This window comes from Zonotrichia leucophrys, chromosome 27, assembly GCF_028769735.1.
Source record: "Zonotrichia leucophrys gambelii isolate GWCS_2022_RI chromosome 27, RI_Zleu_2.0, whole genome shotgun sequence".
NCBI classification, from domain to species: Eukaryota; Metazoa; Chordata; class Aves; order Passeriformes; family Passerellidae; genus Zonotrichia; species Zonotrichia leucophrys.
The window spans coordinates 3,257,872-3,273,635 of NC_088196.1; the positions used below are offsets into that span (position 1 = coordinate 3,257,872).

The 15,764-nt window shown below is 53.3% G+C and overlaps 1 protein-coding gene across 3 annotated transcripts in view; it reads left to right on the plus strand.

Moving 5' to 3' along the window:
- The first annotated feature begins 9,265 nt into the window (after positions 1-9,265).
- Positions 9,266-15,764, plus strand: part of ZNF385C (zinc finger protein 385C) — a 70,293-nt gene continuing 63,794 nt past the window's right edge. For all 3 annotated transcript variants that reach the window (XM_064733948.1, XM_064733949.1, XM_064733950.1), the window contains exon 1: positions 9,266-9,524. In XM_064733948.1, coding sequence (XP_064590018.1) covers positions 9,302-9,524 — 223 coding nt within the window. In that variant the 5' untranslated portion in view covers positions 9,266-9,301. The remainder of the gene's footprint in view (positions 9,525-15,764) is intronic.

The window sequence follows — 15,764 nt, forward strand, 5'->3', positions numbered from 1 at the left end:
TTGGGATTGGTTTAGAGTAGAAGTGCACTGTCTAACACAGGTGATGGGTATTGGGAATTAAGTGTAGATATGTTGTACTTGGTTTGTGGTGTAGAGGGGTGGTCAGAGTGCCTGTGGCTGCCCTGCTGAGCAGACCTCAGCTGGGCAGAAGGAAAATTTTATAGATAAGAATTGATAAACAAGCTCAAGACTGAAAAGTGAAGACTCCAGACTTGTTCTTCAGCCATGCAGGTGAAACAGAGACATCCTGCACATCTCAGGGCAGCAATCAACAACCAAAACCCGAGAGGGAAGGGGCTGCAGCCCTTCCCTGGGTATCCCCAGGAGGGTACAAAGCCAGGATTGGGGAGACTCCAGCCCCTCACAGTCACTGAGCCCCCTGGCTCTGTTCTCTGGCTGCTCCTGCCAGCCTGGCTCAGCTGTGGATGGCACAGCACGAACAGCCTCGCAGATGTAAAGGCAAATCTGTTTTCCCAACAGCTCCTGGGTTCCTGAGCCAGGGAACAGTGCTGCTGCTCTGATCTGATAGCAGCAGTGCTGCGGGCTGCCAGCTTCATCCCAGCTGTGATCCCCGGGCCCGTCTCAGCAGCAGGGCACAGCTCTGTGCTCTCAGCCACTTAGAAAAAGCAAAACAAACCCCATAATCCTGGGATTTTGGTGGAACATGCTCGTGCAGCAGTGGCTGGAGCACAACAGCCCCATGCCTGGCAAAGAGTCTTGACTTCTCTTCAGACCACAGCACTGTGGGAGCAGCTGGACTCACATCCCTGTGTGCTCACTGGCCCAGATCCTTTGGTCCCTGGAGGGTTCTTGGCTGCTTTCCTCTGAGGAACATTCCCAGGGCAGCCAAGTCCCTGGTCAGCTGAGAGCAAGACCATCACACATGCCCACCTTGTTTTTCTAGGAAAGGGCTAAAAATACCATCCCAGGGCTGTGTGGAAAGGCCTGGGCAGATCTCAGCTCCTGGGAATCAAATGATTTACAGCTCATAGCCCGTGTGTGACCCCTGCAGGGGCAGGACAGTCCCTGGGCCAGGGCACGTCTCTGTGGGGCAGGGGGGCTGCAGATCCCCCCTTCCTCAGCACTGCTTGGGGTGGCCACTCTCCTTCTGGCCGTTTTTAGGTGACAATTTGGGCTGGGAATTGGCAGGATGTGGCAGGGAGGGGACACAGCACGGTGGGGTGAGACCCAGGCACAGTCTGGGGCCTGCAGGGACCCCCTGGCACGAGCTTCAATATCCAAAAAAAATTCCCCAAACAGAATTTCATGCACTAAATCTTAGGGCTGCAATTCTGCTGAGGCTTGGCTTTATAATTGGATCTGTCAGAAACCTGTCACACTTAATGTGCAGCTGCCAGCCTGCCTGCAACTCCTCAGCTCTGCTGGGCAGCGGGAAATCTGCTCCTGGGATTTTCCAGCTTCAGGAAAGGGCTAGTTTATATCTAAATTTCTAACCCTAGGAGGAGGGCAGCCCTAGTTTTGACTTGAGGTACCTCAATTTCCCTCTGTGCCAGAGAAGGTGGTGGGATGGGGATGGTGCTGGTGAGAAATGGGAGCCCAGTGTGTGCTCTCCACCTGAGTAATCCAACCCTTTATGCAGTATTTGATTAAAGGCCACAAAACATATTATCTTTGATTCTTCCACTTTATTTTTGTTGCCTTCATTTGTCCCTTGGAGATGAGAGAGTTGCCCTGGTGCTTATTAGTCACAAAGCCCCAACCTCGCGCTGCGTTCCTGCTATCTGAGAAATGAATTATTAATGGTGCATTAAACAGAGACTGGAAAGGGGCCCTGGGACACTGATAATCAGGAGCTAATTGAGGAAGAAATGAGATACTGCTCCCATTGCAGAGCAAGGACTGTGCAGTGCTGTGATACCAAAGGTGACCCTGCTGAAATTCCTGGGCCAGCTGAGCCCGGCTCTGCCTGCTCAGCCCTCGCTGGTGGCTCTTGTGTGCACCTGCCTGGGATCTTCTCCCTGCCTGGGATGTTCTGGGATGTTCCCCTGGCTGGGATATTTCCCTTGACAAATGGAAATCTCCCTTGGAATGTTCTCCTTGGCTGGGATGTTCTCCTTGCCTGGGATATCTGGGATGTTCTCCTGGCTGGAATATTTCCCTTGGCAAATGGAACATCTTCCCTGGGATGTTCTCCCTGCCTGGGATGTTCTGGGATGTTCTCCCTGCCTGGGATGTTTTGGGATGTTCTCCTTGGCAAATGGAAATCTCCCTTGGAATGTTCTCCTTGGCTGGGATGCTCTGCCCTGGCCAGGATCCCTGTTCTCCCTGACAGGGATGTTCTCCTGGCTGGAATATTTCCCTTGGCAAATGGAACATCTCCCTTGGAATGTTCTCCCTGCCTGGGATGGTCTGCCCTGGCCAGGATGTTCTCCCTGACAGGGATGTTGTTCCTGACAGAGGTGCTCTGTCTCAGGCATCACAAAGAAATCAGATAAATGCATTCCTGGCCCTGGCAAGATGCTGCATCCCAGATTCTGATGGCATGAAGCAGATCCCAGGACAGGCAGCTCTCTGTGTCCCAGGGCTGATATCCCACCTCAGAATTCTGGATCCTGCCTGGAGCTCACCTGGACTCCCTCACAAGTGACTGGGGCTGAACAATTTCAATCCATTGGATTTGCCCTCCTTCACTGTTTTTCCACACAGCTTTCAGCTGGGGCCTGTCAGGTTTCTCCTCCTCCCCTCTGGCTGCATTAAAGGCTCTCCCCAGGCCTGGCACCACCTCTGGGGTCCTATGGGACATTGCCAAAGGTCCTGAGGGTGGAGAAAGATGAGAGCATGGAGGATTGTCACTGTCACTGTCAGTGGGCTGCTGCTCTGAAAACACCAGGCTGACACATGCACAAGGTGTCCCATCACCTCCCCTCTGCAAACCCCAGCACAGCAAACCCCAATAAAGCAAACCCCAGCAAAGCAAACCCCAGCAAAGCAAACCCCAATAAAGCAAACCCCAGCTTTAGGACTGTCCTAAACTATCCCAGGGCTGTCCCCCTCCTGCTGGGCTCAGTGCCACCTCCTCCCAACACCCAGGCAAGGCTCCCTGCTCCAGCTCTGCTGAAGCAGCAGCAGCAGCACACCCAGACTCCTTGCATATAAATATTTATGCACTGATGCAACACTTTTTCTAAATATAAAGCTTTATCTGAAATTTCATTTAAACATTAAGTGTAGATAATTTATTTATAATTAATGTAGACATCAAGCCCCATCTCTGGAATGCCTGTGAGCTTTCATTTATAATTGGGAGGTAAGGCAGGAGCTAGAGGCTGGGCTCTTATCAGTTTCATTTTAATTTTCCTCCTACAGCAAATGAAGCTGGTGCAATTCATCTCTCATTAGGAGGAAGCACAAAACTCCCCTAAAATAACAGTTTTATGGGGAACAGGTAATAAACCCATCTTTGCTCCTCTTTGATAATGTCACTGGGGCTCACAGATCCCACCAAAGTGTTGCTCTCCCTTAAAAACAAATCCATGAAAAATTAAAACCACTTCCCTATATAATAAAATTTACTCCCTGCAATTATGCAGAGGGAGCAGTTATCGGCCTTCTGAAGATTTTAATTAAAAGTTACAATAGGAAGGAAATAACAAGGGCCATAAAATAACAGCAGCCTCTCCCCTGACAGTGAATTATTGGTGTCTCTCAAAGTGATGCTCAGTGCTGGGGTCCCTCTTTCACTTCTGCAGCTCTGGGGGAGCTCCTGCACCCATGGGGGCCCAAATGGGGGCTCAGCTCAGCTCTGACCCCTTTGTGCTCTTGTTTCTGCACCTCAGTTACAGAATGGGGCTGTGGTGCCCATGGGGTGGGGTTTGGGTGAGGATTAGGGTTAGGTTTGGGATCAGGGTAAAGATTAGGGTGAGGTTTAGAGGTTGGGTTAGGGTTAGAGTTAGGGTTAGCACTAGGATTAGCGTAAGGTTTAGGGTTAGGGGCTAGCATTTGATTTAGGGTTAAAGTGAGGGTTGTGTTTGGGATCAGGGTGAGGGTAAGGGTTAGGGTTAGAGATTGGGTTAGGGTTAGATTTAGGGTTAGGGTTAGCATTAGGGTTAGGGTTAACGTTAGGGTAAGGTTTAGGGTTAAGATTAGCATTTTATTTAGGGTTAAAGTGAGGGTTGGGTTTGGGATCAGGGTGAGGGTTAGGGTGAGGGTAAGGGTTAGGTTTAGGGTTAGATGTTGGGTTAGGGTTAGAGTTAGACTTCAGGTTATTTTTAGGGTTAGGATTAGCTTTAGGATTAGGATTAGGTTAATGTTTAGGGTTAGGGTTAACATTTAATTTAGGGTTAAGGTGAGGGATCATGGTGAGGGTTTAGTGAGGGTAAGGGTTAGGGTAATGGTTACGTTTAGGGCCAGAGTTTGGGCTAGGGTTAGAGTTATTTTTTGGGTTAGGATTAACTTTAGGATTAGGATTTGGTTTAGGTTAGGGTTAGCATTGGATTTTGGGTTAAGATGTGGGTTTGGGTCAGGATTATGATTTCTTTTAGGCTTAACATTGCCCTGCTGATGTGGCTGTGCAGATCCCAGGGTGCAAACCACAGTCCAGCTCTGTCAGGCTCTCAGGGCACAGCTTCTCCCCATTAAATCCCTCAAGGCACGTGGGTTCTGTCTGGGTTCATCCAGCATCCCCCATTCCTTCCTTGAGAAGCATCCTGTGGCAGAGTGGGGCTGTGGGAGCTGCGTGTGCCTGGCCCAGATATTTCACAGAGCTCACAGAGCCCATCAAAGGCAGCTCTCACTATAAATAGCAGTGCCCAGGCTGGTGCAGGGGCTGCTTTGGGAACACAGCTCCTCTGTCACCTGCAAACACCTGCTCATGTGGCAAGTGCTGCAGCACTGGAAAGCATAATTCCATGTTTACAGCAGCTCCAGAGTGCAAATCTTTGAATTCAGACGAGCCTGAGGTGTTCTCAAAAGCAACCATGGGTGTTTGTGAGGTCAGTACCCCTCACGCACACTGGTTTGGGGTTGAACTTCCCAGAGCTGGGTCACTGCTAACTGAGCTGATGACAAACAGGTGAGAGCCTCTCGGGTTGCTACTGTTAAAAAACAGTTAATTGCTGTTGTTGATTGCTGCCCCCAGATGTGCAGGATGTCTCTGCTTTGACCCATGCAACTGAAGAACGAGTCTGGACTCTTCACTTTTCAGTCTTGAGGTTGTTTATCATTTCTTATCTATAAAATTTTCTTTCTGCCCAGCCGAGGTCTGCTCAGCAGGGCAGCCACAGGCACTCTGACCGCCCCTCTACACCACAAACCAAGTACAACATATCTACACTTAATTCCCAATACCCATCACCTGTGTTAGACAGTGCACTTCTACTCTAAACCAATCCCAAAGTGCCACCATCACTGCAGAAAATGGAGAACAAGAAGAAGAAGGAGAGGAAAGACAGGACATGCCCAGATTCCTCCATCTTGCCTCTTGAACCCCAAAATTCTACATTTTCACCCTGTCACAAATTCACTATCATTCTACTCAAACTCTTGTGGCTTGTGACTCCTCACACAAAGCTGGTGATTGTTTCCAACCCTTGGGGTGGTGTTAGTTTTTATACTAAAAGCTACGTGTACAATATTTACACTTAATTCCCAATACCTATCACCTGTGTTAGACAGTGAGCTTCTACTCTAAACCAATCCCAAAGTCCCAACATCACAGCAGAAGAAGGAGGAGGAGAAGGAGAAAGGCTGTACACACCCAAGTTTCTCCCTCTTGTCCCCATAACTCCCATACCAAAAATCCTAAAATCTCCATTTCCACCCTGTGATAATTTCATTGTTATATTATTCAAACCTCTGTGATTTTCAGGTCCTCATACAAAGCTGGCAACTTGCTCCAGGGGTCACAATCAAATCCCCAGGTGTTCTGGGCTGTGTGCCAGGGTCTCTGAGCCCCTGGTGGGGTCCTGGCAATTTTGGGCACCCAGAGGGATGCACTGAGTTCTGACAAGAGCCAAGATGTGGGGCTGGTGCAGCTGCACTCCCCCCATGTCAGCTTTGTGCTCTCTGGACTCTGGAGCTGCTGTGGTGTCACACCCCAGCACCCCACAATCCATATCAGCACTTTGTCATGGCAATCAAGGTGATTGGAACCACCTGGAGCCCACCTGGGCTCACTCAGCTCCCCTGGGCTGCTGTAAGCAGGTACAGCTGCCCAGTGTTGCACTGCTGCTCTGCTCATTGCCTCCCTGCATCCTGGCTGTGAAGGTGCTAAATCCCCCCCCTTCTCTGGCTCTGGAACGTTTATGAAATCTTTATGGGCTTTTGAAAAGATTTTAATTCCCTGACAGCGCTGCTTTCAGTGGGAAAAAAAAAAAATAAATTATGACTCAATGAGCAATTACAGCTCAACAGCTGCTGAATGGGCACGGCAGCTGCTGGAGCAGCTTGGCTGAGGAGCCACAGAGGCTTCCTGGCCCCACACAGGGAGGGGCTGGCACTGCCAGGGACACTGGGGTGGCACCTCTGCAGTGACACAGGGGATGGGTTACAGGTGACAAGCATGACAGACATGACCCCATTGAGACATTGCCAATCCCAAATGTGGAACCGCAGCAGCCCAGGGAAGGAGGATCCCACCTGCAGCACCCACTGGGTCCTGTCAGAGCCCAGCACATTCCTCTGGCTGCCCTGGGTGGCTCCAGACCCTGCAAGGGGCTCAGAGACCTTGGCACAGAGTCAAAAACACCTTTTGTGCCTTCCATTTTAGCCCATGGAAACAATTACCAACTTTGTGTGAAGATTTACAAACCTGTCTGGGGGCATGTCAGAGCTGCCAAAGGATGGAGGACATTGCTCTAATTGTAAAACTCCCTGTTTGCTGAAAGCAGAACTGCTGAGCTCTAGAAAGATGAAGAAAAAGGAAATATTGCCCTGACAGTGCCCGTTCCTTCCTGGCAGTGCCCATTCCCTCACAGCTCCCTCCTTCCTGGCAGCACCCAATCCTGTTTCCCCAGAGGCTCATTTCTGCTTCTTCAAATGCTCAAAATTGCTGCACAGAACTGAGAATGGGGTTGGGAGAAATTTTATGAGCAGCTCCAGCGTGATGGAGGGGCTGGATGTGCTGTGCCCTGTGCTGCTCTGTCCTGTGGCACTTCAGATGACCTTCTCTTTATTTACAGTTTTGTCTTCAGCCTTGGAGATATCTTCAGCAATCCAAAATGTCTGAGGGTGACCATGAGATTGGCACAAACAGGGACGAAGGGCTGCCCTTGGAAGGGAGAACCCAGAGTTCACAAATGCATCCCAATGCTGGAATTCTGGGAGCTGTGGGTCAGCTAAGATCCTCATCTCTGCATTTCCTGATCCCCACGGAAGGGGAGTATTTGGCTGTTTCTTCTCAAATTTTACATCTTGAATTTCTAATTTGTAGCTCAAATAAAAATGAGATAAAAGATAATTTAGTCTCTCTGTCAACAGGGGGTACATTCCTACATCAGGATGAGGCTGAAAGGGTTAAATAAATGAAAAAAAAGTGTGGAAAAGACCCAGCCCTGCCTCAGTTCCTACACCATCATCATCAGGCTCCTGACAGCCAAGGTGCAGCAAAGTTTGCGATCCATTAGAGCGCCTGTAATTATTTATAGGGAGGAAAAAAACCCCATCGTACACTGTGAAAATCAGATGGCACAGCCAACAAATGCACTGAGCTTTGGCACAAGGGCTCTGGGAACCCAAAGTGATTTATGGTGAGGCTCAGTGGTGCCACAGTGGGGACCTGGCTCTGGCAGCAGCAGGGAAAGGACTCCTGGTGTGGACAGGAGGGATCTGCTGCTGCTGTTCCAGGATCTCCAGATCCAGGAGTAACTCACACTGGGATTCCTCCCTGGCAGCTGCTGGCTCTGGAGCCTCCTGCAGGCACGGAGGGGTTTGGAGCAGTTCTGCCCTCATTTCTGCATCCTCCAACCTCTGACCAATCCCACCTCTGCATCCTGGCACCAATTCTGTGTTTTTATGGAAAAGCAGTGAGCAGGCAGCTGCCCCTGGGTGCCTGCTGGAGCACAGGGCTCTTGGTCAGAGCAGCTCCCTCCCAAAGCTCAATTAGCAGTTTTGGGAAGTGCTTTGAGAACCTCTGCAAAGTGTCCTGGAGGAGGGCAAAATGTGATTATATAACGTGTCTAGACAGCGAATTCCTCGGGGCGGGCAGCAGGAGGCTTTTCCATCTCCTCTCCTGTGTCAGCACTGTGTGGCCCCGCTGAAAGGTTCTGGGAGCTGCTAAAATATTTAACAACGATGACAGCGACAGCCCAGCTCCGAGTTTTGCACTTAAAATTGTTGATCTTAGCACAAGGCTGAGCACAGGCGCCTTTGCCTGGCGGCACCTCTGCGATGACAAAGGAGCCAGGAGCGTCTCCGGCCGTCCCCTCCCTCCATCCCGCCCCTGGCTCTGCCTCTCCAGCCTGGAGCAGCCGGGCATGGCCGAGGTTCTGTCCCTGGGTCGGAGCAGGGGCTGTGCCATTGGCACAGAACAGCGTGTCACCTCCTTGGGGATGTCACCTCCCTGGGGCTGTCACATCCCTGGGGCTGTCACCTTCCTGGGGATGTCACCTTCCTGGGGATGTCACCTTCCTGGGGATGTCACTGCCCTGGGGATGTCACCTCCTTGGGGATGTCACCTCCCTGGAGATGTCACCTCCCTGCAGGGCCGGGCTGTCTGTGCCACTCAGGGTGCGGGTCTGGCACCTGTCCCCTCATTCTCCGGGGCGCTGGTGACACACAGCATCTCAGCACCCTGAAATTCAGGTGTCCTCCCCACAGCCCCGCGGTGTCACCCTCCTCTGTGACACACACCTTAGCGACCCCCCAAACCCCCCGGAAAGAGCCTGGGGAGCTCCTCTGTGCCACCATCTCACCCTGGGGCAGCCGTGAGCGAGAGGTGCGCGACGGGAGGATGGCCCCGAGGCGCTGGCGATGCTGTGGGATGCGGAACCGGGATGTAACACCGGGATGCAGCTCAGGGATTCAGCAAAGGATGCGGCCCCGGGATGCAGAACCGGGATGTAGCTGTGGGATGCAGCTGTGGGATGTAGCACCGGGATGTAGCTGCAGGAATCAGCCCCGGGATGCAGAACCGGGATGTAGCTGTGGGATGCAGCTGTGGGATGTAGCACCGGGATGCAGCTGCGGGAATCAGCCCCGGGATGCAGAATCGGGATGTAGCTGTGGGATGTAGCACCGGGATGCAGCTGCAGGATTCAGCCCCGGGATGTAGCCCCGAGATGCAGCACCGGGATGCAGAACTGGGATGCAGCACCGGGATGCAGCTGTGGGATGTAGCACGGGGATGCAGCACCGGCGCCGCCGCCGTTCCCCTCCCACTCCGTGCGGCGCCCAGGGGGGGTTGGACCGCGGCGGCGCGCGCGCTGCCTTCATCCCCCCCCTCCTTTCCTCCTCCTCCTCCTCCTCTTCCTCCTCCTCCTCCTCCTCCTGGAGCGCGCTCGCACGCCGGGAGCGGGGAGCCGGCGGGAGGATGCTGCAGACGGCGGCGGAGCCGGGCGGCTGGGCAGGTACGGGCGGCAGCGGGGCCGGGCTGTGGGCACGGGGAGTTGCGGGCTCAGGAAAGTTGTGGGAGGCGGCGGGGGATGCGCTGGAAAGGCCCCGGGATTCGGGGTCGGGGCCGGGTGCTCGCCCCGCTCCCTGCGCTCCGTCCCGGCGGTAACGGGACACGGGGCGGGGGCAGCGGGACCCCGGCCCGGAGGGGTCCGGAGGGACGGGAACTTCTGGAGCGGAACTTCAGCGAGGTTCCCTCTCCGAGCGGGACCCGGTAACCCCGGCTGGTCCCGTAGCCCCGGTACCGTGGGGTGTGAGGGGCACCGGGCTCTGCCGCAGCGCCTGGGCACGGGCATGGGCATGGGCATGGGCATGGGCATGGGCACGGGCAGCGCTGGCCCAGGAGGTGCCGGAGGTGCTGCCCAGGTGGGGCAGGGGCGCTGGAGCCGCTCTTGGCCCCTCCGGGCCCGGCTGTGCCTTCACCGTGCACAGCACACCCCGGAGCCGTGCCCTGCTGGGATCCGGGCTGGGAGAGCTGCGCTGGGAACGGAGCCGAGGCTCTGGCTGCACTCTTGGCTCTTACGGAAAGACCTTCAGAGAGCTGTACAAAAGCTCTTTCTGTCGGCCGTGTCTCCGGGTGGGAGCAGCGCGGTGCCCTGCTCCAGGAATGTGGAGGCAGAAGCGGATTGAGGCTCTCCCCCGGCCTTTTCCAACAGACTTTGCTAACTCGGAGCAGCACTGAGTTATGCTGGAAGCTTTTATGGAGTTTGCATCGGGGTGGGCAGGGCTGGGGCTTGCTCTGCCCCAGGGCAAAGCCCGCGGATCCCGCACAGGGACGTGCCCGTGCCTGCCCTTGGCAGCGCCGCTCCTGCTGGATGGGCGGGTGGCAAAACAACAGCTTGGCACAAGATTTGTTTGCAGAGCAAAATTTGAAAGTGCTGCTTAAACAGAGGAGATGGTTCTGTGTGAAGGGTGAGGGGTCGAGAGCCTGGCGTTGCTCTCTTGGGGCTTCCAGGTTGATTCAGCCTTGCTGCTGGAGCTGCCCTGCAGCTGGATGTGTCTGTGGGTCCCATGAAGTGTGGCAGCACTTTTGCCCTACAGGGACGAATTTTGGGTGAAAATGTGAGGCAGGATCTGGCCCTGCCCTGCTCAGCACATTGGCTTCACCCCCTGCTCACCTGGGATGTCTGAGTGGGGAGTGGAGATGTTTGTGTCTGCAAATAGCACCGATGGGCAGTGTGTGTGACAGCCTGCAGATAAATGAGGCTCTGTCCCGGCTGCCAGCCTGGCTGGGAGTTCCTTCAGCCACCACCATCCAAATCCACCACCACTGACTTTTTTTTAAGTGACTGCAGGTGTTTTTCCAGCCCAGTGGCTTTGCTGAATGTCACTTGTGTGGGAGGGCTCCGTGGGGATGGAGGAGCTGTGCTGGTCCCTTGGTAGCTGCCAGCGTGATTCTGCCAGCCAGAAGCTCTCGTGCCCTGTGCAGAGTTCAGGGCAGGGTGAGGATGCCGTGCTCTGTGGATTTTGTGCTGGCTCTGTAATCTGCCACGTGCTGGGGAAAGGCTGCTGTGCCCCTGGATGTGGCTGTGCCTGTGAATGCTCAGAGCAGGATCTGCGTGAGCAGGGCTCTGACGTCACGGCAGGCTGTGCCTTCCTGCTGTGAGCCTTGTACACCAGCATCCCTGGGCTGGCATTCCTGGGCTGGCATTCCTGAGCATCCCTGGCATTCCTGGGCTGGCATTCCTGAGCATCCCTGGGCTGGCATCCCTGGGCTGGCATCCCTGAGCATCCCTGGGCTGGCATTCCTGGGCTGGCATTCCTGAGCATCCCTGAGCATCCCTGAGCATCCCTGGGCATCCCTGAGCATCCCTAGGCTGGCATCCCTGGGCTGGCATCCCTGAGCATCCCTGAGCATCCCTGAGCATCTCTGAGCATCCCTGGGCTGGCATTCCTGAGCATCCCTAGCTGGGATTCCTGGCTGGCATCCCCGAGCATCCCTGGGCATTCCCAGGCTGGCATCCGTAGGCTGGCATCCCTGGGCTGGCATCCCTGGGCTGGCATCCCTGGGCTGGCATTCCTGGGCATCCCTGGGCTGGCATCCCTGGGCTGGCATTCCTGGGCTGGCATCCTTGAGCATCCCAGGGATGCATCCCTGAGCATCCCTGGGCTGGCATCCCCGGTGCATCCCTGGCATCCCAGGGATGGCATCCCTGAGCATCCTGGGCTGGCATCCCTGAGCATCCCTGGGCATCCCTGGGCTGGCATTCCTGAGCATCCCTGGGCTGGCATTCCTGAGCATCCCTGAGCATCCCTGGGCATCCCTGGGCTGGCATCCTGAGCTCCCATCCCTGAGCTCCCACCCTCCTCGCCTGGGGCTCCAGAGCCGCTGCTCTCACTGCCCAGGTGCTGCTTGACTCTGCCAGAGCAGCAGCCTCTGCATGGAGAATTTGGGAGGCTGTTTGATAGTCCCAGAAGTAACAAACATTTCTGGGAGCTGGTGGCTCACTGGCCTCAGGGCTTGGACCCCAGTGCTGGATTGTGGAGGGGCTGCATGTCCTGGCCATGCTGGGTGAGGGTTGGGGTCTGGCTGCTCAGGTGAGGACGTTCCATTGTCCTGGATGCCATCCCATGCCATCCCATGCCATCCCATGCCATCCCATGCCATCCCATCCCTCCCCACCTGCCTGATGTTCTCTGCTCTGTTTATGGGGTTCATGTTCTGCCCACCATTCCCAGCTGTGCCAGGACAGAGTTGCCACTGGGGACAGGGACAGGGACATGGACAGAGCTCATCCTGCCTCCTGTTCACCCCCATGGGCTGGCAGCAATGTGCAGAGCCTGGAGTGATGCTGTGGCCCACCTGGCTGTGACCATCTACAGCAATTCCCAAATTCCACAAACACTCCTTGAGCATCGCCCCAGCCCCCTCAGATATCACTCCTAAAGGAACCCTGGTCTCTGGGCTCTTATTTGTTGTATTTCTGGGGATCTCCCTCGAGTTTGGCTTTTATCTAATGTTCCTGGGGAGATCAATGTGTTTCTAGGAGTTAAGACAGAGTAGGGATCCATCCTGAACTAGGTAAAGTGTCTGCAGCCCAGGTTTGCTATTGACTGAACCCTTGCAAGGATGTTGCCAACCCAGCACTGGATATGTCACATCCTTTTACACTGGTGAATTCCCAAACCTGCTGTGGAAGCACCAGACAGTCTCCAAAATGTGCCAGATTTACACATTAAAAGGGCAAAAATTTCCTTTCCAAGCCCTGCAGCCCTTCCAACTGCTTCTCCTCAGCTCAGTCAGGACTGGAGTTTGAGTGTTCCAAAGCCAGAGCCCTCGGTTCTGCAGCTCTTTAATCATTTCTAGGGATGATAAAAATGCAAAAATGTGCTCCCAGAGCAGAATAATGAAACCCATGAGGGTCTATTTGTCAATTTAGCAACGATATTGTGATGTACAAAGGCTGTTTCTTAGTATGATGTTCTGAGATTGCCTCCAAAATAGCTCCATAATTTCTGTGTCAGAAAGCCCCTGTCAGGAATTATGTGCGTGCTCTCAAGGAAACCCAGGCTGCAGCTGCACCCTAACAACTGCTCCATTTCTCTTGCAAATACAACAATTTACTCGCCAGTCATCAAAGGGAACCTGCAGATTGAGGAGCCATTCTGCGAGCAGGAGATGCCCCAGCTGTAAAAACTGTTCTATTTCTCATAGAAATATAATTTACTTGCAAAGGGAACCTGCAGATTGAGGAGCCATGAGCTGCTCTGTGAGCAGGGGATGCCCCAGCTGTAACAACTGTTCTATTTCTCTTGGAATTACAATTTACTTGCCTTGCAGATTTAGGAACCATGAGGCATTCTGTGAGCAGAGGATGCCCCAGCTGTAAAACTGCTCAATTTCTCTTAGAAACACAATTTATTTCTAAAGGGAACCTGCAGATTGAGGAGCCATGACTGCTCTGTGAGCAGGGGATGCCCCAGATGTAACAACGACTCCATCTTTCTTAGAAATATAATTTATTTGTAAAGGGAACCTGCAGACTGAGGAGCCATGAGCTGCTCTGTGAGCAGGGGATGCCCCAGCTGTAACTGCTCCATTTCTCTTAGAAATACATCAATTTACTTGCCAGTCATCAAAAGGAACCTGCAGATTTAGGAGCCATGAGCCATTCTGTGAGCAGGGGATGCCCTAGCTTTAAAAACTGCTCCATTTCTCGTAGAAATATAATTTACTTGCAAAGGGAACCTGCAGATTTAGGAGCCATGACTGCTCTGTGAGCAGAGGATGCCCCAGATGTAACAACTGCTCCATCTTTCTTAGAAATGTAATTTATTTGGAAAGGGAACCTGCAGACTGAGGAGCCATGAGCTGCTCTGTGAGCAGGGGATGCCCCAGCTGTAACAACTGTTCAATTTCTCTTAGAAATATAATTTACTAGCCAAAGGGAACCTGCAGACTGAGGAGCCATGAGCTGCTCTGTGAGCAGGGGATGCCCCAGCTGTAACAACTGTTCAATTTCTCTTAGAATTACAATTTACTTGCAAAAGGAACCTGCAGATTTAGGAGCCATTCTGTGAGCAGAGGATGCCCCAGATGTAACAACTGCTCCATCCTTCTTAGAAATATAATTTATTTGCAAAGGGAACTTGCAGATTGAGGAGCCATGAGGCATTCTGTGAGCAGGGGATGCTCCAGCTGTAACTGCTCCATTTCTCTTAGAATTACAATTTACTTGCCAAAGGGAACCTGCAGATTTAGGAGCCATGAGCTGCTCTGTGAGCAGGGGATGCCCCATCTCCCTTGGGAGGTTCCCTGGTGCAGGTGTTGGCATTTCAGAGGCATCAGGATGCCCTGGCCATGGCACCAGGCTGTGGGCACAGGGAGAATTTTGCTCTGCATGTTCCCCAAGCACTCCTGACTCCACAGGGGCTGAAGGCACAGAGAATCCCTCGCTGTCAGAGGGCCCTTTATTGTTTTATTTTATAGAAACCCCATCACTTTTCCCCCTGCAATGTAAACAGCCTTTCCCCAGCATGAATTCCTGGCAGAGGGGCTGCTGGTGGGCTTGGGGCCCTGCAGGGGTGGGCTCAGGAGGAATCCTGGTCTTGGGGGAGGTTTCTGGAGGAACCTGGCTCTGGTGAGAGCTCCCAGCCCTTGATACAGAACAGATCTGTGCTGCTTTGAAATGGGAACGCTCCTGAGTCGTGATTTTCCCTGGCCTAATTATGGAAATTTTTTAATTAGTTGATAAGGAAGATCACTGGGAAATTGCAAAGGAAACATTTTGAGGTGAAGCTGGGTCTGCCTGGAGCCAGGAGCTGCTGCAGCTGCTGGACCTTGCTGGGCTCAGGGTGCTGAGGGAGCTGAGCATCCTTGATGCTTCTTTTGGTGAAGTTTTGGGTTCCTCTGGCCCACAGGTGTGATGCTGGCAGCTCTGGGCCAGCTCTGCTCACTCCCAGTCAGGAATGAGCTGGGGGCTCTGTTGGGGATCAGGCTGTGCCACTCTGTGTCCAGTTTGAGCATTTCTGCTCTGACATTTGGCCCCTGCAGCAGGAATTGCTGAATGTGGGGTGGGTTTTGCCTGTTTAAGATCATGGGGGGTTCTTATCTTCCTGTCACCCCCAGTTCTCTGAGAACTCTGCTGCCTTGGAACTGCAGAATTCTGCTCTGGGGGCATCTTTGGTGACATCTCTGTAAAACCATGTGGCAAAGGGCTAAGAGGGTTTTCTGGAGGATATTTTTCCCTTTATCCGTTGAAACAGGAGAGATGTGCAACCAATGATTTGCCTCTTGCCAGCTGCCACTTGGCTCTTGTGCTGCCCTGGATGTCCCTGCCAGGACCAGGACAATGTGGCAGAGATGCCAATGGTGGAAATCAGCAGGGAATGACCCAAACCTTTTGTTTTTTGTGGATGTGGGTAACTTCTGCCACATTTTGGGTTTTTCCTGAACTTTTCTCTGTCAGTTTGTGTTTTGCTGCCCTGGAGATCCCTGCCAGGACAATGTGGCAGAGATGCCAGTGTCCACCATTGGTGGAAACCAGCAGGGAATGACCCAAACCTCCTGTATTTTGTGATGTGGGTAACTTCTGCTCCATTTAGGTTTTTTTTTCTGACTTTTCTCTGTCAGTTTGTGTGGTTTGCTGCCCTGGATGTCCCTGCCAGGACCAGGACAATGTGGCAGAGATGCCAGTGTCCACCACTGGTGGAAACCAGCAGGGAACGACCCAAACCTCCTGTTTTTTGTGATGTGG